Consider the following 22,973-nt stretch of genomic DNA (forward strand, 5'->3'; position numbering starts at 1 on the left):
GAAATTTGTTGTTTGCCTGGAATGCTCATGGATGTTACGTAAACGTGTACGCAACGATAGGCCAGCTTGAGCTGATCAGTCACGATAACACATTTTTTAGGACGATATATTTTACCACAAATTATCACGATAAACGATAGTATCGTTGTATCGATGTTGATTTAGTTTTATAACGACATCCTTTTCCACAGCAATGAATTTTTAAATCTCGATAATATTAAACTTTGGAATTGAAATGTGGAAAAGAAATATTAAAATAGCCTAGATACACAAAACATGAATAAATAAACTACAACCAAAACAAATAAAATAGACTTTCAGGCTCTGTTAAGACATTACAATGAGATAATCATGATATATTATATTATTTTACAATTAAAATAACATAAACAGCTGGAATGGCTGCTTGGTAAATATAGTTTTTTGGGGGCAATTCTTACTGCCTGTCAAACATTTGCTGCATTACTTTAAACACAACACAAAGAAGCACAAAAAGTCAATATATTGAGTCCAGAAAAAACTCGTGTCCATTTTTATGTTTCGAATGATAAGTCGATATAGTAATTATTGTGACAGGCCTACTGATCAGAGACCTTTTTGTGTTTTCAACCCTTTAGACTGAAACGCAACGGTGGAGCGTTTAAGATTTCCACTTGAAAGGTGGTTGAAGGTTTTTTTTACCCTTTTAAGCCCCAAAAACGCCGTTGACGTCTAAACAAAAGGCATCTGATAAAATATTTTGTCGTTTTCACCGAGATCGTTGTCATGTAAACAGGCCCATATAGGTTTTTATGATTGCTTGCACACTTGTCAAAAATAACACAATGTTATTCACTCCCTTGGCCTTTTTTTCTTTTTTTTTTTTTTCTTCATGTGGACTGTACGGCCTTGTATATCTGCGCGGATGACTGGGTGACTGACGGTTGATGAGAGATGTATAGCTAACACAGTGGTAACTTATTATTTTTCATTTTATTTTATTTTCTTATTCGTATTTTTATCTCTTTTTTTTATTGATTTTGTTGTATTCCTTGTCTGCGTGCTGTGCTGTTTGTTTGTTTTTTCCCTTTTTCTGTGTTTTGTTATGTAAGTGCTTTTTGTGGGAAAAAAATAAAATATATATATAAAAAAAAAATTAAAAAAATAACGCAATGTTTAATGAAAACCTGATACGTGAGGAGCAAAACCTCCGGCCAGATTTGCACAACTATAAGCACAATCTCTACTAAACACACTTCTCGACATTAGATATTCAACCATGAGGTCACTTCTTTGCCATTTCAGAAAGCAACAAGTAAGAAATAGGGTAGAGAACAAAACTTGAAACACCGTATACAACTGATACGCAATTTATTTGATTATTTTCCACACATGTCCATTTTTCTACAACATCAGGTTTCCTTCAATGTCAGTGCATTTCATAGGTCAGCAAGACAACCAGAAAAATCCATAACCAAGAAAATGTCAAAAACCCAGAATAAAAGTGCTTATAGTCGACTTCTCTCAACCTGAAGCACCGATTCTTAAAAGGAAAAACACACGCACACACACACACACACACACACAAATAATACATACGCCATTGCTTCGGTCAGGTAAGTAACTGATGGAAACGCTGTGCTCCTTAGCTGGAAGACACACACAGAAAGAGTTTGCATAAGGCACCAAGACGTGGAGGGAGTAGCTTATCAATGGCAGGGTGGATTTCCTCTTTCTGCAGAGAATAGGATCGGTGTCCTACTTTATACTGGGATGCTTTGAGAATGTGAGGCTAGCGGGAGAAACAAAGGTATCAAATGTACATCACAGTATAGTAGATTGGAATTAAAAGACAACAAAAACACTGATGAGGAGAAACGTCTCTATACAAAAAGTGGCTCTAAAAATAAGAGCAATTAAAGCGCAAAGATAGGGGATGAATACAAAGAAAATAATATTTATTTGCATTACAAAACAAGCAAATTTGGTTAAAAGCTTTTACAACAGATATTTATAAATTTAAGTGATGCAGACACAGGATATACTTGCTGCAATCAGTGTGAACACACATGCATTTTTCCATCCTCTGCAAAACCACAACACTAATAAAAAGAACATACGAATAGTGGGGGAGCAATTTTTTAGATGCATTCACATGTGACTCATCATATTTAAAATTTGTCAGCTAGTCTATAACATGCCATTCCAGCAGTGTATTTGCCAAAATATCAATAAAGCATCAAAAACTATTGATTAAATGAGAATTTAGAGATAAAATGCATCACTTAATATCAGTAAGTGGATCTAAATGCACACAATTCACATGATATCTAACAAATTAAATGGTTAAACGGAGATCAGATGATTGTGTGCATATAAATGTACTCAGTGACAGTGGAAGTGGCTTTGTTTCAGTATGTTCAACTGCTTATTGCATTAAAAGACCCTGAAAACGTATTTTCTTAATCAACTTCTTACTGTGTACCGAAGCCCTGAGAGGCAAGAACGATGACGTTTTTTTATTTTTCCGTGTTTATGACTTAAGTACAAGTAGGAAAAATGTTTGGGCAAGATAATCTAAGTAACCTATACATACAGTCATGGAAAAAAAATATTAGACAACTCTTTTTCTTCAATTTCTTGTTCATTTTAATGTCTGGTACAACAAATGTTACATTTGTTTGGAACAATATAATGATAACAACAAAAATAGCTCATAAGAGTTTCATTTAATAGCTGATATCTAGACATTTTCCATGTTTTTTTAAATTATGATTTTGGTTATTATCAATAAAAACATGGAAAATGATTCAATCCCTCTTTTTGTTGTTATTAGTTCAGTTTCAGTTGTACCAGGCATTAGAATGAACAAGAAATTGAAGAAAACAATGGTCTAATAATTTTTTCCATGACTGTATATGATCTATATTGGATTGGAAGACTGGCTTTATTGCCCAGCCCCACCAGGAAAAAACATGCTTTTAGTCCTATTTCAACAGGGGGTAGTGGTGCACTTCTGCCTCTTGTGGCCAAAATTAGTATTACAACAACAAATACTTAACCTGTGTTCACAGGTGAAAAAAGTACCTATAAATAATTATCCTGGCTGATGCCAAATCAGACCAGGGGGGCACAGTTGTTACCCATTTTTTGATTTTCTCACTTGCCTCTCCAGGCTTCCGTAGTGCAGGGTTCTCACATGAACACAAACCGTTTTGCTTAATTTACATGAAAGATTTCAGTTTCCCTTTTCTTTGTGCTCTCCTCACAGCTTTAAAGCAGGCATGACTTAGGTAGATTAAGATGATGTCACACTGAACCATGCACCAATCAGATTTCAGCAACTTTTGCATCTGACGACGGTTAGTGGGTTGTTTCTTTACAGTCAATCAAATCAGATAAACCACACACATGAAGATTAGCTTTGTTTTTAAAACTCTCAAAAAGTGTTTTTTTTGTTCATTGCTTATTTAGTAATGAATGTTTAAAGTTGTAAAGAAATACTTGGGTTTGGAGCAAAGTTTTCAGGCGCTTTAACGTTGATGAAGATCCCATACATTCCAGTCCACTAAATCCAATTTACACCATCTTCACAGCATTACATTTATCAGGCAGTATTCCAAATATTTTCATTACGTTGGATATCTTATTTTAGGAAGAAACTCCTAAAAAGTCACTTGACCTCAGTGTTATACCTCTGTTTAAAAGAAAAAGAAGGAAAGAACCGTTTCCAGGTTGATCAACAGATCCCCAAATGTTCATCAGACTATCTTAAGGCTGTGTTAAGAGTACCGTTTCCTGTACAAGAATATGTTTAATTGACATTGGATTATAAAAAAAACAACTGATCAGCAGTACAAAAGCTTGTACTTGGAGGCTTCGTGAAAATCAAGAGTGAGATTCGAGAACACCTTCAGTCATGCTGTCTCTGTCCTTCTCCCCGTGTTGCATTCATCTGTACGTCAGTGCAGGTCATGCTCTCGTTTCATAACCACACACACTCTCTCAGACACACACATTCCTGAATCTACAATATCAACATCCAAGGTACAGACTGGAGAAACTAGGATTTGAATGCAGAGTTTTTCCAAAGTGGTTTGTGATAGGCCCAGCCTTCACCCTGGAGGAGAAGAAGAGACTAGTGTCAAAAAAAATATTAGGACAAAAAGGTATTCATTTACATTTTTTGGAGTGAGTTAGATTGCTTCATCCACTTAAATCATCCATCCTAAGATTTGTTTAGGTTATTATCCAGTCAGTGTATATCTACAGTAGATGTAGGTAGCATTCAAAACACATTTGAACCTAAAAAAATATCAATAGCAGTTTAATTATACGCTATATAGGCCTGTCATGATAACACATTTTTTAGGACGATATTTTCCCCCAGAAACTATCACGATAAACGATAGTATTGTTGAGTACATCCTTTTCCACAGCAATGAATTTTTTAAATCTTGAGAATATTAAACATTGGAATTGAAATGTGGAAAACAAATATTAAAAGATCCTAGATAAATAAATAAACTACAATCAAAACAAATAAAATAGACTCTCGGGCTCTGTTAACAGAAACGGTGCTGAGATAAATATTATATTATATATTATAAACAATATATAAACAGCTGTTTCTGAGACTTTTTGGCAATTCCTTCTACCTGTCAAACATTTGCAGTATTACTGAAATAGCACAAAAAGTCTGCATTATAATATGTCCACCATAAGAGGCTTGGCTCCTTTAAGAGGCAGGACCGTCAGCGCTAATGGGCTAACAGCTAGCTCTGTAGCAGTACAGTGTGTATGTGCTGCACATGGACTGTATGAAATGGTGCTGCAGCAGTATGTGTTCACTTAGCGACCTCTGTTTGTTTCCAACAAGCAGTGTACACTCTGTGCACAGTTAGCGATGCACAGTTAGCGATGCCGGTTGTTTGCGATCAGTGGCGGCCGCTGTTCAGTTAGCGACGGAGGCTGCAGTTGTTGTGTAGCTGCTGAGCTAAACAGTGAAATCCGAAATGTTCCCACACCACACTGGCTTTGGCACCAAGTCATTTTATTTCACCAAACTTTCTTTTTTTGTAAAAAAAGAGTTGTGCAGCCGTCGAGAAACTGATCTTCACACTCATTATGCTTCAGTTGGCTATCGTCCGTGTGTGAGAGCCGCCCCTCCCACAGAGAGCAGGTATAGTATATTTTATGGTACAATTGTTACTTTATTATGAGTGTTCTGCTTTACTAAGAAAAGGCCTCAGTATGACCTCTAGATCATGTAACAGCCAGAGTCTCCATGTAACAACTGGTTCAAACTAGAATAATGAACCTTAATATCTGGGAGTTGTCAGTAGAGGCGTTGGAAATTTGAATATAGTAAAAAAAGTAAACTTAGCAGCGTGCTCGTGCCCGGGAAAACGTGCACATGCGTTGCGTATGGGCTGGAACATTTGAATTAAATGATCTTACACAGACAGAAAAGCCAGAGAGACCACGGGCTCCATTGGAGAAGAAGCCTTGAAATTGACAAAGTTCTCCTCCGCTGTACCTAGGCAGTGTATTCTGATGTTTGATAATAAAGAAAACTAAAAGGAACTTCGACTTGGTCTTTAATCCACTTTCCTCACTCAGAGAGGTAGTAAATTTACACCACACAGGTTGATTGACAGAAGATGGACAAAAGCAGCACAACTGGCGAAAATGTTGATGGCTTATGTAAATAACAATTATCAAATCCACAAAAACTATCGTGTCCATTTTTATATATCAATATAGAAATTATCGTGACAAGCCTAACGCTATATTTAGACATCTTTAAGGCTTTATTTTGTAGTCAGACAGCCCTTTCTGACCAGGATCTCAGGACCTTATCCATCTATACATACATCTATAAAAACAAAGATCCTGTGTTGGATGTTATTTATTTAAGTGACCCAGATTCTTGAGGAATCTAAAATAACTTAGTGCAAGTTGAGAACACTCTGAAATAGATAGGCTCCAATTGGAGACAGAAATTATGCTTAAGGTGATTTAAAATTTATTTAGGGCCACCACAGGTGACTTTTCACTGGCTGTTTGTCCTGAATGTGCGTCCTCATTAGCGTTTTCTGCTGCAGCATCTTGTTAGAAATGTAGCCCGACTGGATACTTTTTTAGTTTCTTTGCAATAATAAATGTATAAATAAAAAGCCAAACTTTCATGATGGTGAAATAATCAAGTAGTTGTAACTCTGTTGTGGTCAACTTGCTCACCTCTCTGTCAAAGTATCTGGTCCTCCAGGCGGTTTCAGTCTCAGCGCGGTGTCTCTCTTCCGTCCTCTGCCTTTCCTCCAGAATCCTCTTGTGCTCCGTGGCTTTTTCGATATCCTTCTGCCGTAAGGACTCCGTCACATGCTGCCACAGGCGCCTGAAATCAAGTTCATTTGTTCTGTTAGAACAGGGGGGGGCAACCTGTACTAACAAAAGAGCCATTGTTGGCCAAATAAATAAAAAAATGTCGGAATGGAGCTAGCTGCAAACCTTGTTATGAGCCTTACAATAAAGATAAAACAGCCTTCTAAGTCTAAATTAGCCTACCAGCATTTATAATAGGTCGTAATGAGCATTTATTAATATGCCTTTGTCAGAATGCAGTGAGGAGCCATGTGCAAATAAGAGGCTGGACACTGAAGAAACAACTCAGATTCAGAATCGAAAGCTAACCTAGTAATGGAAACTCAAACTCAAGCTATGATGCATAGTTGACTAAAATATATATATTTTTAAATAATACCGTATATACACTACTGGTCAAAAGTTTTAGAACACACCAACTTTTCCAGAATTTGATTGAAAATTATGCAGTTTAATGTCTCAGTGTACTCTGAAATTAATGCACATTTGCAAAATTTAAAATTCTTTATTGAGCATGATAGTGTTTTGAAAGTAAAAAAAAGATTCAAAATCACATTTTATGTTGGACTAAAGGACTAAAAAAAAAAGACACAAAATGACCAAAAAAAGACACAAAATGACCAAAAAAGACACCAAAAGACACAAAATGACTAAAAAAAGAAACAAAATGACTAAAAAAAAGACACAAAATGACCAAAAAAAAGACACAAAAAGACACTAAATGACTAAAAAAAGACACTAAATGACTTACAAAGACACGAAAATAATTCAAAAATGGACAAAATAGCCCAAGACTCCATAGAGTTAAGTTGTTAATCCACTTCTTGTTCCCTGAAAAAAGGCCGACTTGTACAATTTTGAAATGTACATTATTTTCCAGTTTTGGTTAAGCTTACCTTTTTTTATTTACCTCTGGCAGTTCACCACTTACCTTCGTACCCTTTCAAGCTGTTCATTTGACGTGAACTGCTTGAATTTCAATAAAAAACTCGAAAAATTGGGGTGTTCTAAAACTTTTGAACAGTAGTGTAAAAAAGGTACACATTTATAGAATATAGATTGCTTTGGGCCTACACCAATGATACATTTTTAAAAAAGTTTCATTTCGTATCATTTTTTTGCTCCAACAGTTAGAACAATGACCACATTTTTACTCCTTCCTGCTAAAACATTTCCCCCTGATATTCCAAAAAATCTGTCAACAGGCAAACATTTTTAGGGTTGACTTGCAGCAAAATAAAGCCTGCCACTAGACCGACCTGGACTCAGTTGGTCCCTGCTTCTCAGTGGGCCGAACTCTCTTCTTGGTGACAGGCAGCTTGGTGACGTCGACCACCCTCGTCTCTCCGCTGGTGTAGCTGAACTCCAGAACACCGTTCCACTCGCCCTGCACACGACACACCACTGCATTGGTGGTGTTGTGCTTCACCTCCGCTGTTACTCTACATGAAAAGGAATAAGAAGGAATTTCATTACTGGCTCAGGAAATCCTACACATCATTGTACTCTGTATGCCACGGCTGAAAGGCCATCTTTGTATGTTCGCAGGCTCTCATTGGTTAGTTTTTATCTATAAATGTATTCTCGGGCTGCTTCCCTCTTACCTGTGTGCAAACGTGTGTCGTAACCAAATTAAACATGGTCTACGCTCGCAAATCATTGTACAGATGTTGGTGCCAAGAGTGAGAACTGAATTAGGTAAGAAAGCTTTTAGTTACGCCCCTTTATCATGAAACAATCTGCAAAAAGAATTGAAATTGTCTGAGTTGATCACAATCGGTGAATTTAAATCGATTCTAAAGGACAAAGAAATAATTTCCCTTGGTCGGTGTGACTGCTCTGTATGAGTCTCAATACTTGAGGCTCCTTTACTGTTGTTGTGATGGCTGGATTTGTATTGTAACTGTTTTTAAATGTTGTAACTTATCACTTTTTATGCTGCTTTCTTGGCCAGGTCTCTCTTGGAAAAGAGATTTTTTAATCTCAGCGAGACTTTTACTTGATTAAATAAAGCATATATATATATATATATATATATATATATATATATATATATATATATATACACATATACAGGACATCATTTCGTATGTTGACATGTTGTTTTTAAGAGGCTTCTTTATGGAAAAGCATGAAAAAATGTGTTGGGAATTAATTTTTTTTTGCATTTCATGTCAATTTTCATAAATCAATCAATGTCAATTCACCATAAATCTGACTTCAGAAATATTAACCAGCCCAAAGGTGCAGGATGCAGAACTGACCAGCAAACACAACATAAAAATTATTATTTTTTTTTTACATCAGGTGGGACTCACTTGTGTAATTTGCCACCGTAAAATGGTTTCGTCTGGAAAGTGATGACTGCTGAGTAGCCAGAATTTGCGCAGCTGATGTTGACTTTGCCGCCCAGTTCCACCCAGGGAACGGTGAGGATGGAGCGTGCATATGCACAAGGCAGCGTGAAAGTGTACTCCTCATCGTGCTCCAGCAAATATAGACAACCTGCAAAGATAAATACAGACAGAAAATAATGAGTTCACTAGTGCTGTGCTGGTGTTCTGTCTGGAAGGAGATACTTTATCTTTGTTAGGGATGAGGCTATTAAAGTCATAAATTACTTCGAGCAGAAAACTTTAATTTCAACAATCATTCAAAATTCGGAAAATATATCTTTTTGGTTGCAAGAAGTTCAGCAAGACTGACATTAATGTCAGACGTTCTTATTACTTCATCACTATCCTGTCAAAGGAAATTTTAAAAACCCTTCAATCACCCCTAGCCAGTTCAACCTCTAAAAAGCTTGAAAGGCAAATCCATTTATCATAGAAAGAATCTTTAGAAACAAAAACTATTGTCAGATTTTCACATTTCTGACGGTCCTTGAAAGTATCATGTGTGAGGAGAACTTCAATTAAGAGCAATTTTTCATCAAAATCATTTTATTCTACACGTCTAAATTAAAATTTAAAACACAGACAAGTGACAAATATTCAGTGAAACTTGGACTGAACTGCAGGCTATTTACACAGAGCAGAGAGGAAAGGACAAGAGAGGTTGTAAAAATGTAAATAGATCAAAATGTTCAACTGCATTTCCCCAAACATACTTAAAGTTTTTCAGAATTCAGGCCCTGGATCCAGGACATATAGTGAAAAACAAGGTCACAGTGAGTGAAATGTGACAGGAGCAAAAAAACAACCTGACACTGCCCGAGGTTCAGAGGGTTAAAGGCGGGGGTGTAGTGTATTCCAGCACCAGTAGCTCAAAAACAATCTAAAAGTATCTATTATATATATTCTTCTAAATCGTTTCTATCAAAATGACCAAAACACAGCAGCCAAACTGCATTTAGACAGTATTTATGTAATTTGGGGGGCACTTCTGATCATGTTCTGATCCTGATTTTGATGCATGTGGGAGCTTAAGTGAACCATAGAAGCTCTGGTTTGCTAACATGAAGTATGGATCAGCTTTATTCATTTGTGGTTCATTGTGATTATTTTATACAGACTATTCACTCCCTGAATTTCCAGAAAACATCCGTGATATACACCTTCATCCAGATATGAAATAATCCATATTAGGAGAAAAATCTGAACATTTTAGCCATATAGCTCAGCCCTACTGGATTCACATGCATGCACAAAAGCACACAGGCAATGAAATGCACATCCAGTTTAAAGCTATTCCAGCTGTTGATGGTAGACATAGGGCTGGGTGATATATATTAAAAAAAAATATCGATAGTTAAAAAAATGTTTTCTTTTATATATAAATGCTTACAAGGGTTTGTCATATTTAGTTCTTTTTGTAATGTTCATTATTCTTTTCTAATATAAATATATTTATTTCATAAAAAAGATGTATTATTTCATAGGCTATTTGTATTTAAGATATTTTTTTATATAAATTTGCACTTTAGTGCGCTTTGATTTTTATTTTTTTTTTAAGAAGAAGCTACTCCTGTTATTATACAGTATCTATGTTTACTTAAATAAACTGTTTCAATAAAACTACTTGTGACATGTCATATTTGGCTTTGACTTTGACTGAACATTTGCAATAAAAATATAGGGATATGACTTTTGGGCCATATCTCCCAGCCCTAGATAAACATGGATGTAAATAATGTTAATAAACATCTCTGCAAAGCCTTTATAAGGATCAAGATTCCTTCAATATGTATACAAGACCAACTAGATAAGCACATATGATTTTTAGTAGGAGGAGCAAAGAGGAGCACCTTGTTCTTTTGTTTCTGATGCATCAAATACAAATGTTATTGTTGAGCTTCATGATGAAACAACATGCCAAAACAAAAACCTGCTGGCTTACCTTCCCCGATCATGGACACCCCGATGGACATGCCCATGAACTTGCTCTTGGTCCACACATGTGTGTTCACACACATCCGCCTCTCCTGGCATTCAGCGTAGAAGCCAGACACTGGAGGGTGGTGGGACACCTGCTCTGCCACAAAGCGCACTTGGTAAGGCTCCTGGGGGGACGCGGCCGGCTCGGGGCTCCCCTGTGAGGGCTCCTTGGGGGCCTCTGGTGTCTTGGGGACCTTCCAGGAGCAGTGGAAGGTCTCGCCGATGATGGGGTTGTAGGGTTTCTTGGCGATGGCCCCCTTGCGGCCCTCGTGGAAGGAGGTGAGGTAGTACTCCACAAACCGGACCATGCGGTCCTCCGGGCTGCTGCCGTCGGTTATGGCCACGAAGAGGTCGGGGTGGGACATGAAGTCAGCGTACATCTCCAGCAGAGAGCGCTTCTCTAGGATGAAGGTGGGGAGGACCACCTGGGAGGAGAATCATAATAGATATTGGTTATTTATTAGCTGGAAAACACAGCATGCAGGATAATAACAGCCATGTTCCAATGCCTTATTTCCCCCCCCCCCCCCCCCCCCCATTTGCTGCTTTATCACATTATTTACCATCAGTAAATTGAGCACAGTGTCTTCTAGACCTCAATCTGAGGTAAGGCAGTGGATCCACCAGACAACAGCGATAAATCAGAAACCCAAGAGGAGGCTATCCAAATACTAGATCAAACTGACACTCCAAGATAGAATGACTGTCCAGGACTCGACTCTTGGTGTTATTAAGGGTGTGTGTGTGTCGAGGAGCAGTAATTAGAAAGCAAGAAGTGCTTACATCAGTCTGTAAGGTCATTACAAATCAGCCTAAAGGAAAACAGAGCTAACAACCTGAGCTGAGACTGGTTCTTTTATTCAGGGCCACTACAAATAGTTTCCAATTAGACAAGCAATGCTTTGTAAGACCGACTTCAATATTGTGACTCTGAACAACACAATTAGATCATTCTTTACCATGACGAAAATGAGTATGGGACATACAGATACCAGGGTTCGAACAACACTTTTCAAGCACTTAAGGTATCTAATCGAGCAATTTCTTGACTCAAGTTCCCAGAACCTATTTATGCCCACAGCAATTAGTGGAAACCGAGACTTTTAGACATAACATTTTCAAACTTCAAATTATTTGGAACAGTTAAAGTTAGAAAACACCAAATTTGGAGATACATGGTTCTCACTGGACAGTAACAAACAGAAATGAAAATCAAAATGAAAGTCACAAATGAAGAAATTACTTATTGTCCCCTTCGTGTTTTATAGACAACTCACTGCGTTACAACTGAACTACAACCTAGCAGTGATTGGAAAACATTTTTATGCCCCATGGTTATGATGGGCTGGGCGATATATATATATATATATATATATATATATATATATATATATATATATATATATATATTATATATATATTATATATATATATATATATATATATATATATATATATATATAAAATCATATCGATATATTTTTTAATGTAATATGGAATTAGACCATATCGCATATATCGATATGGTTCTTTTTTTGTCTCTCTATATATATATAAATGCTGCCCTTACTAGGGTTTGTCATGTTTAGTTCTTTTGTAATGTTCGTTATTCTTTTATCATATATATATATTTATTTCAGAAAAAGATTGGCCTATTTTATTTCATAGGCTATTTTTATTTAAGATTTTTTTATTTAAATGTGCACTTTATGGAGCTTTGATTTAAAAAAAAAAAAAAAAAAAAAAAAAGGTATTCCTGCTATTATACAGTATTTATGTTCCCTTAAATAAACGGTTTCAATAAAACTACTTGTGACATGTCATATTTGGCTTTGACTGAACATTTGCTCTCACTCTGCTATAAAAATAACGGGATATATATCGTATATCAATATTCAGCCTAAATATATCGGGATATGACTTTTGGTCCATATCGCCCAGCCCTAATATATAGAACGTTCTGTTCTAAATCTAAGCATCAGCATCTAAAAACAAGCCCTCTCATACCTCTCACTGTAGCACTATTGATCAACATTACCAACATAATGGTCTAGTAATGACAGAGACAACTTTACCGAGCACTTAGAAAGACAACGTTTGAAGAGGGTTGTTTTGCTGCTTGGTGGTACGTGGAACTCGACCTACCCGCGTGAGGTCCATGCCCAGCTTCAGCTGAGACAGCAGGTGTAGGATGACGCTGCGCTCCTCCTCCACAGCACCCAGGTCCTCCTCCTTGTCGGAGAAGGAGTCCTCTGCCTCATCCTCCGCAGTGACATCTTCCTGTTCCTGAGAGAAGAAGGGAGAGAATGTGAGTGTTTATGTTGTGGACGACTGCTCAACAAGATTTATATAAACTATATTGATTATGACTGGATTAAAAAGCATTTAAGGGAAATACATTTCCTTTTTTTTTTTTTTGAAGCTCAAAAACCTATTTTATTCCTATTTATAATAAAATGAATATGACATTTTAAAAACTAACCAAAATATTATGTGCAATACAGTTAATGTTATTTTCATCATCGACCACATATCCTGCCTGCACGATAAAAGTTTAAAAAAAATCAGGTTTCATTTCCCGTCACGACAGAAACTGAAGCTCTGCAGCTTTGTAGCTCCATAGCTCTGCTCAGTCAGAGATACATTTTAGTGGGAAAAAAAGAGGAGCACTGTGCTACTTACTGTCTTTTCTGTATTTATGTTTTTATATTGTTTTTTAAGATAGATGTTCTTGTTGCACTACTGTGAGAAACAGCATTTCTTTTTTAAATATATGCAAGTGCACAAGAAAATATACATTTACTTTCTGATCATCAAGATTGCAAATCAGAGATGGCACCCATATAAAGTCTATGAGAACCAACATGTCTTCCAAGCCACTTCGAAGGTCAATTTTAGTGTCAAAATCTACATTTACTGGGTCAAAGAATCATTTAAAGCTATTGAGAACATCACAAGGTGATTTTTTGATCATTTGATCTTTTATTATTTATTACATTTACAACTACAACGATCTTTGCAATTCCAGTGTGCCTTCTTGCCTGAGCACCTTGCACCACAGCCACTTGCACATTTTGTGCATTTTATCAATTTTTCAAAATACATGCACTTTATATGACCTATTTTAATAATCATGTAGTGATATTCTTAATAGCTTTAAATGATTCTTTGACCCAGTAAATGTATATTTTGACACCATGATTGACCTTCGAAGTGGTTTGGAAGATATATTGGTTCTCATAGATTTTATATGGCTGCCATCTCCGATCTGCAATCTTGATGAAGTGGCTCCTACCAAAAATTGAAACTTATGGTGACAGAGAGCATGTGGAAAAAAATTGGTGCCTTTGTCCGGCGTGTCCCCTTTATTTAGCTAAGCCACCTGACTATTTGCTCTTACCCCAGAGAAGCTGCAGGACTCGGGGCTGCTGAGCTCCAGGCGGCTCCCCTCCAGCGGGCCCTCCCCTGTGGTGAAGCTGCCCAGGGAGCTGCTGCCGTTCTTCAGGATGTCCGGCAGTTTGGGCTCCAGCCACTCGATGGTGGGTCCTGGCGTGGACGGGGAACGAATGGCGGCAGGTTCAGAGGTATTCATGGTACTATCCCCCCCCTCCCTCCCAAGTCCCCCTGACTCTCGCAGCTGCACGCACACGGACGCTCGCTCTACCATTCGCCACACAACACGCCGCAACCGCCTGGCTGCTGCCTAGACAGATGGCTATTCTTTAGATGGCTCCTCTAGACCAAGAGAGGGTAACCGAACTCCGCAGACGAGCCAGGTATCAGGATACTTTGGCCCCGCCGACAGGAAGCGTCCCCAACCTCTGATTGGCTGAACCCTCCTGGCGTAGGCATTTTTATATGCATGTTTAGAAGTGGGCCGAACTCATTCAAATTCACCTTGTGCGTCGTTGGACAACTTAATCTGATTGGCTGCTGCAACAACTCTGGCCTAATGAAATATACATCGAGTAATGAGATCTGCTGTGAAAAAGTGGGGCATTAGCTCGTCGTCTTCCCGTCTCAAATCTTCCTGAATGGAAAGTGTCGTGTTATGAGTGGGTTAGACACTTCCCCCTGGTTTCTTTCCAAAACTGGAAAGCATGCTTTTCAAAATAAAGCTAATTATAGTACTGAATTCTGTCCTCAAAGTGTTGGTGATGGATATTTTAACTATCTGAGATCTCATTACCTTTGAGACAGGTGGTAAGAATAGGTACGGTTCCCTATTAATAATGCAAAATAATTCCAGTGTCCGGCAAACTGTTGCACTGAATGCAGGCCTGCATGCACACTAGGATTTGTCATACAGATAGCATGTAGGCCTAGTTAGCAGACAGTCTGTATACAGCACAGAGGAATCTGATTTAAAAGATAAAACCACATCATTGGCTGAATCTGATATAGGGCTGGACGATATATCGATATGATAAATATATCGCTTCATTTTTCAAATGCGATAATGAATTAGACCATCGCATATATCAATATAGTTCAAAAAAATGTTTTTCTTTATATATAAATGCTGCCCTTTCTAGGGTTTGTCATATTTAGTTCTTTTTTAATGTTCGTCATTCTTTTCTTATATAAGTATATTTATTTCAGAAAAAGATTGGCCTATTTTATTTCATAGGCTATTTTTATTTAAGATGTTTTTTTATTTAAACGTGCACTTTATGGAGCTTTGATTTTTTTCTTCTTTTTTTTTATAAAAGGTACTTCTGTTGTTATACAGTATTTATGTTCACTTAAATAAACGGTTTCAATAAAACTACTTGTGACATGTCATATTTGGCTTTGACTTTGACTGAAATTTGCGAAAAAAATATCGGGATATGTATATTATATGTATCGATATTCAGCCTAAATATATCGGGACATGACTTTTGGTCCATATCGCCCAGCCCTAATCTGATAGCAAAAATATTCAAAAGAGAAAAAAGTAGCATACAGTCACTTCTACTCCTTGACCGCAATATTAGATTAACCATTATACAAACAAGCCTAAAGAAGGCAGACGACAAAAATCCTCATAGGTACACACAAAATATAACCCCCCCCTCCACTGACCTCCCAGGGAGCCTCTCTGCCTGGCCACCTGCTGCAGATGAAGGATGTGCAGGCACTCGTTGAGGCAGTTCATGGTGGCCATGGAAGTGGCCTTGAGCATCAGCAGATCCTGGTCCAGAGGGGAGAGGCCGGGGGCTGCAGGCAGGCCCTCGATGCTCTGGATCAGGTCTCTGTGTTGGCCCTGGGCCTGGGTCATCATCTGGAGGGGGGGTTAGAGGATTGTTTGGTTATTTGGGGCAAAAAAACCCATTTTTTTTATTGGAGGCAATAACAGATTTCCAGGGTACTTGGTAGTTTTATGTTTCTAAGGCTGCAAACTGGCCCATACAGAGTCAAGTTGCAGTAGTTTGGAGTCCATTCAGGGAAAGACAACAGCACCATCTAGTGGACAATGTGCATCACACAAGTGGGTCACGAAGTGAAGATGAGAGTTCACGACACAAATCTAAAAAGCCTGAATGTAAACCAACTCTGAAACATTCTACATTTACTACTGAATGTCTTGTAGGAACATATTCTATTTGTTATATAATTCTAATAATGTTCCCTCTGTATGTTTGTGTTGATCTATGGAAAGTGGCCATGGCAGGATTTAAAGACGTTTCTGGCTACAGCCAGGTTGCATAACAGATACATCAAACTTCTGGAATCTAACAGCATTTAGATCGGATCAGATGTGGATTTTCTTGGTTTCACTTGAGGCTCACATTTAAGCCTAAACCGCTTGGCAGAATGTCCCTCATTTTTGGCGTGTGCCACACGAGTCAGTGTTCAAATGAAGTCTTTTCTTCATGACCACTGAGATATTTCCACTACTATTTTAACTTCAATGTATAGAAAAAATAATGTAAGTCGTTTTCCTTTATCAGCCCAAACCACCCTTGTTAACTCTCTAAACCCCACGACCCACAGGTGGATTTGAAAGGCAGGTTTTCTTAAAAAAATAAAATAAAATAAATGTATGTATGTATATATATATATATATATATATATATAAAAAGAATGACCCAAATTACACAATTTATTATAGCCAGAATCTGTAAAAACAGAAGGTTTAATCTGAGTTTTAAATTTCCAACAGCCCTTGAATGACCCCTTAATTCCCTGCATGTCATTTAAACTTTTGCCAAAAAATAAACTGTTTGCACCAACCAGATTCTGTCAAAAACATTACATTGGGTGTAGAGCATGTGGCGACGCATTTTTTTCAATATTGGTAGCACTTGTGGGCAGACAACTCCTAACTACGAATATGCCGTTTTCATAGAGGGTTTTCACAACGCTTCATCAGAAAGACGTTGCCATATTGGATCACATGGCATAGGCACTGAAGTAGACCCCAAACGTTGTCAAGGAAAAATGGTTAATTATCGCCATGTTTTAGGTTGTACCAATAGGTTAGACAGAGAAAAACATTTGGAATATTATCGACTTCCAAAAGTGATTAAAACCGGGGAGAGGAATGCCAGAAGTTATCAGAGGAAAGGAGGCAAAGCTTAACCAGGATCTACGAGTGGAAAATCTGGACAACATCCGGATTTGTTTGGCACATTTCTTGTCAGGTAAGTGAAATGTTGACTGCAACAGCATATCACAAATTTTCTAGTGTAATGATAATAATATTTTTTAATAGTAAGTAGTAAAAACAATTGTTTTTACTGTTTGCTTACTTTACTGTAAAGCACTTTGGTAGGACACTGGTAATTTTAAACATGCTTTATAAATAAAGCTGACATTGACATAATATAACTCATATCAAGCTACTGCATGTGGCATTAATGACTTAATATGGAAGAATAATAATGAAGAATCACTGGGCAGCCATGGATCTAGGCCTGGGACAATAACAAATTTTGCTGGACGATATATTGTCCCACAAATTATTGCCGATAAACGATATTATTGTCAACATGATAATATATCATAATAATGCACACCCTTTCAAATACAATACACTTTTATTTCTCAGTGTTTTTTACCATTGTAATTGTAATTTTAAGAACGTTTAAATATCCTAAATTAAAAAAAAAAAAAAAAAAGAAGTTTGTTTTATTTAAGGCCAGCATTTATTTTTGCGATGTAGCAAACTCCACTTTCTGTGAGCGCACAGCGTTTATATTGACTTTGTCGACCAGTGTTGACTGTCGGGACGAAGGCTCTGCATCTCCAGGTGCAGTTTTTTTCCCCAGCTGGGAAAACTGGGTCGGGTGGTTCTGCTTTAGATGGGCATGCAAGTTTGTTGTGGTGGCTTTTTTTGTTGCCACCACTTTTGAACAAATTCGGCATACAGGCTCGTCCGTGTGTTGATGGGCTCACCTTTTTCATTCGGTTTGAAACCGACATATTCCCACACCGGGGCTGTGGCATTTGGCTTTGCAATCATCTTTTTTCCTCGCGTTGCTCTGCACGAGGCTCACCTGCTGCACTCTGTGTGTAGCCAATGCTAGCGGCCCAGCCTTCCCCACAGAGACAAAGAGACTGGATGACTGACAGGAGGGTTCACTCCGCTCATTCTGCTATGGAACAAAAGCGCCCAGGTGCTGAGATCGAGCACAGAGTGAACCCTCTTGTCATCCAGCCTGCTTGGAGGCAACAGACGAGAAAAACAAACACGCATGCGCATGGCGATATATCGAGGCTGGCAAAATTATTGAGTTCATTTAATTTATCGTGCAATTAATTGATTTATTGATTATCGGCCCAGGCCTACATGGATCCAATAAAAGGGAGCCAACTCGTAGAGATCTGCACCGCCAATAAACCATAATTTCTCCAAATATCGCACCTTCAAGTCCTTCTATTTATGCCTTTGCATCTCGGACGTGTTTTGATGAGCTTTTCTGTTGTTTAGACATAGCTTCTTTCACTTAAAGTATCCAAAGTGCACAATTCTCCACTGTACTCTGTTTTCAGTTGTTTACACCGAGTGCCTCTAATACGGCGGTGTAGGTGAAAACCCTCTATAGGAGGTACTTGTATATCTTATATATTGCAGTGAAAAACAGCCACAGTCAGTAAAATGTGACAGGAAATAAAATGTCTTAAAATTTAGGGGTTCAGAGGGATACTTGCTGGCCTTGACATGTTAATGATGTGTAAATTTGGAGGAGATTCTGACCAAAATAAATATTCCTGCCAACAACACATTTCTGAGTCGACCTAACATGCTAGCAGAGGTTTCTGGCTTGCTGTACCTCTCTGGCGTCCATCAGGTGGTCTGGCAGGAGGGACCTCTTACTGGAGTAGAGCGACGAGCCCTTGTTGACCTGCGACCAGCCGAATAGGGAGGCGGGGTTTTGGCTGGGCCGGCGCACGGACATGGGTGAGCTTCCGCTTCCTTGAGACGCCATAGAGTAGCTCCGGGACTTGGGTGGGGGATTACTCTGCACAAAATGCAAAATGTTCATCTTGTTAATTTTCTAACCACTGCTAAAAAGAGAAGCTGAGGGAGTTCTGTGCTTTTTGTTCTCCTGTAACTTAAGACCATTAAAATAGAATGCAGGCAGAACAGTAGATCAATATCCAGATCAATACTAGTGATTACTTTGCTTACACACAGAGTAAAACCGGATACATTTTTAGATAAACATTAATATTTCACAGCTCTCCAGATTTGTGCACTGCTGCTGGCTTTGCTCGATTGCTCCTCTGCAACATGAGGAAGGGAAACAGGAAACTGAAGACTCTCCAGCTCACATCCGGTCTGGGACAGAATGACATTTTTATGTTTGATTTAAACAAACAATGCAGTGCAGCAGACCCTAAAATATTTTTTCACTTGGCAACGAAATGTTTGTATTAACTTACATTTAGTCTAATGTAATTTCCCTAATAATACAAGGTTCCTACACATTTTCAAAACGCAATTTTCAAGGTGCATTTTTAAGTTTTTCCAGCACCTTACTAGTAGTGGTTATTACAGATTTACATCAAATACATAAAGCATACTAATTTTTCACTTCTTTGTCACAGTAAATTCTATGTTATTGTGCTATAAACTAAAGGCTTTCAACCTTTTTTCTGAAATGGACTTCTTATAAGAGAGAGAATATTTCACAGTATGTCATGTATGTCCCTTGGGATCATTTGTCATATCCTATTTTTTTTTTTTACACTTCTGTATTATTCTGATTTATTTTTGTTGTTATCATTATATTTGCCCAAACAAATGTACCTTTAAATGTACCAGGCATTAAAATGAGCAAGAAATTGAAGAAAACAAGGGTGGTCTAATCATTTTTTCCATGACTGTATTAAACATTTTTGCAGATTCTAAAACGTATAGCTTTGTTTGATTAGAAAGCAATATAGGAACCATTAGAGATTAAAAAAAATAATATATGATTTGTTGAACTATGGAGCATTTTGTAAATAAAATAATAATTGAAATAAATTAATCAAAAATACTTTTCCCCCCACTATGAGAATCACTCCTATAAAAAAACAAATATATCTGTTTCGGCTTCATTCTACAGAAATGTGACAAACTTAATGTAAAACACAACAAAGCCTATTTTGTAAGTGAAGTTGACATCCTTTTAACCTACATTTCAAGCAGTTTGTGCATGTAAACTCAAAATTGAAGCAGTTATAACGTCTACAAAAGACACAACATTAAAATCCAAGCTTTTTCAAGGACTTCCAGCACCCATAGGATCCCTGTATATAAGATCTTTTGTGCAGCCTCTATCCTTACGTGTCTAATATCAAGCACAACATCTTACCTTCCCCATGGCCTCTGTGTGGTGCTGTGTGCAGATCTGCAGTCGGCTCACCCAGTGCTGTCTCTCTTTGGCATCGGTGGCTGAAAAACACACACACAAGAAAAACATCCAGGCAAAACCATGTTACTGTGACTCTACGATGATCTTACTCAGCATCGATTCCTGTGTGCTTCTGCTTCATCAGCAGCAGATAATGGAAAACATCCAGATCAATACTGTATGAACCTGATGGATGGTGATGGCAGTAGGCCTGGAGGTAAAAATGGAGCCACGCTAAGGTGAACAGCTCAGTTCATGCGAGTGAAAGCTCAGAGAGGAGCGTGCAACCGAACTGAAAAAGGCTGAAGCGAACATGATGCACTGTGGTCTGAGGCAGGACCACAAGAATCTAAATTAACAGATGTCAAGAAGTCTGCATGTGTATTAAAGCACCCACCCCTGAGCTTGTACTGCTCTCCGCTGATGGCGTTGACAGTGAAGGTATGGGAGTCCTCGTCGCTGGGGGAGATGACAGCCCCTGCCAGGGGGAGCATGCCGCGGGGCTTCTGGGGCCGCGACTGCTCATTGACAAAGTACTCCAACAAGCCCGCCTCATTGTTTAAGACAAAGAACCTGAAAACAACAGCCCCCACGATGATGTGAGTCTCCCGCACAAACCACCACAGCATTACGTGAATTGGATTAGACTGGATTACAATAATGAACTTGGCTCAAAGCAGCTGGTGAATTCTGATAAGACGGTTACTTGCTCTTGATTGGAACACTTAACATTTTAGATTGGCTTTCAATTAAACACGGGTATAAACTCACCTGTACTGCCATCCTGTTACAAGGTTGGTGTATTTCATTAAGTAGCCATCAATATTCTCCATGTGGTCACTGGCATGACAGAAATCAGGCACAGGGAGACAAAGAACACTCGTTAAAATACTTGAGCTGAGCACACACCCATGAACACACAAAGGGGAATGCACAATTCAATCACAGAGCATTGCTAAGTGACAGATAAGCTCTTAGGGCAATTTTATTTCACTGTTACCTGCCTGATTATAAATCGAATTTGATCCTTAACAGTAAATGGGTCAATCTTTAGCCAGTAAAAACACAAAATGAGACACTATGATATGAGACATTATTGTATATTATAAAAAGACATTTATAATAAACAGAACTATGTATTTTTTTTAATCAGAAATATTCTCAGATGCAATCAAAATCCGCCTTAAATAAGTGAACTATGTGACATGTATGAGCGTTAGCAGGGTTAAACAGCCACCCACCTATACTGCCAGCTTTTGGCACTTGCTCTCCCCGAGCTTGGGGTCCTTGTCTGGGGCAATACATCCAGCTTGCCTTCGCTTTCCGTGATCCGTATCGCAGTGGTTTCCCCTTGCATAGTCACTGGCAACCAAGCCTCCTTTTAGACGCTAACTCAGCCTGCTAGCGCTAAGCTAACCCGTGAAGCTAGCTAAGCTAAGTCACCACAGATTGGACGAAGTGGACAAGCCTTCCTTATATCATTAAATTAAGATGTCATTTCATCGCTTATCAATACGCAGCACACACCCAATGGACTGTTAACTGGCTAAATTAAATAACGAGTGATAAAACATTGTCTATGCTGTCAGGAGAGGGAGTAGCCAGATAGCCTGTGACTGCTAGCTCGCCTGATATTTACTGCTTTGGCCGGAAACTAGTCATGTGACTTGCTCACGAGGCTTCCGTCTATCGGATCGAGAAGTAAAATAAATTAAAATAAAATAAAATAAATTATCCATCTAAATCCACCAAGCACTTAGCCCCCGAATTTCATTATTAAATATTATAAAATAAAAATATGCAAATACATAAATAAACGGTAATAAAAGTTGAACTACAACTAAACCGGAAGTAGAACATTTTTTTTTTTCAAATTAATCTAAATATCGTCACCTTGTTAAAATAATCGCCTAACTCATTTTTCCAAGTTTTGCAGGGAAACACAAAAAACTTCACCAAAAGTGTAAAATATGACATTTATTGATCATTTCACTCAGAAAGGATGTAACAAAGGATGGATATTGGCATAGTAATAACACTGTGTGTAAATTATGTAACTTAAGACAAATAAATGACTTAGGCAATTTTTTGAACATGCCTTTGTGACTTAAGCAAGATATTGTAACACTTTATTTTGAAGGTGTCTACATAAGAGTCACACAAGCCTGTCAGAAAAATAAAATGACAAGTATCATGAGCATAATCTAAACTGATAACCAAACAATCTCCCTCTAGCTCTTCTTTGCTGGATTCTTATCTGATGCCTATGAATGTGGCAAATTGTCAAAAAAAAAAGTGATGATCTTAAAGGAGTAAAATCACATAATCTGAAAATTAACTTTATTTTTTTTATTATTCTGAAAAACGTCTTGACCGGAAAGGTCATTAAATACGTTGTCTAGCT

The 22,973-nt window shown here is 37.9% G+C and overlaps 1 protein-coding gene across 1 annotated transcript; it reads right to left on the reverse strand.

The window, feature by feature from the left end:
• Nucleotides 1–1,326: 1,326 nt before the first annotated feature.
• LOC131962953 (oxysterol-binding protein-related protein 11-like) lies at nucleotides 1,327–22,210 on the reverse strand. Its single transcript, XM_059328066.1, has 13 exons — nucleotides 21,811–22,210; nucleotides 21,341–21,409; nucleotides 20,967–21,142; nucleotides 20,531–20,610; nucleotides 19,001–19,189; nucleotides 15,807–16,005; nucleotides 14,140–14,285; nucleotides 12,885–13,025; nucleotides 10,702–11,164; nucleotides 8,682–8,868; nucleotides 7,623–7,805; nucleotides 6,223–6,376; nucleotides 1,327–4,099 (listed from the first exon to the last, which is right to left on the reverse strand). Exons 1-13 carry the CDS (start codon nucleotides 21,924–21,926, stop codon nucleotides 4,043–4,045), a joined length of 2,160 nt encoding a protein of 719 aa, XP_059184049.1. The 5' UTR covers nucleotides 21,927–22,210; the 3' UTR covers nucleotides 1,327–4,042.
• Between the last annotated feature and the right edge of the window lie 763 nt (nucleotides 22,211–22,973).

This window comes from Centropristis striata, chromosome 24 (assembly GCF_030273125.1).
Source record: "Centropristis striata isolate RG_2023a ecotype Rhode Island chromosome 24, C.striata_1.0, whole genome shotgun sequence".
Lineage (NCBI taxonomy): Eukaryota > Metazoa > Chordata > Actinopteri > Perciformes > Serranidae > Centropristis > Centropristis striata.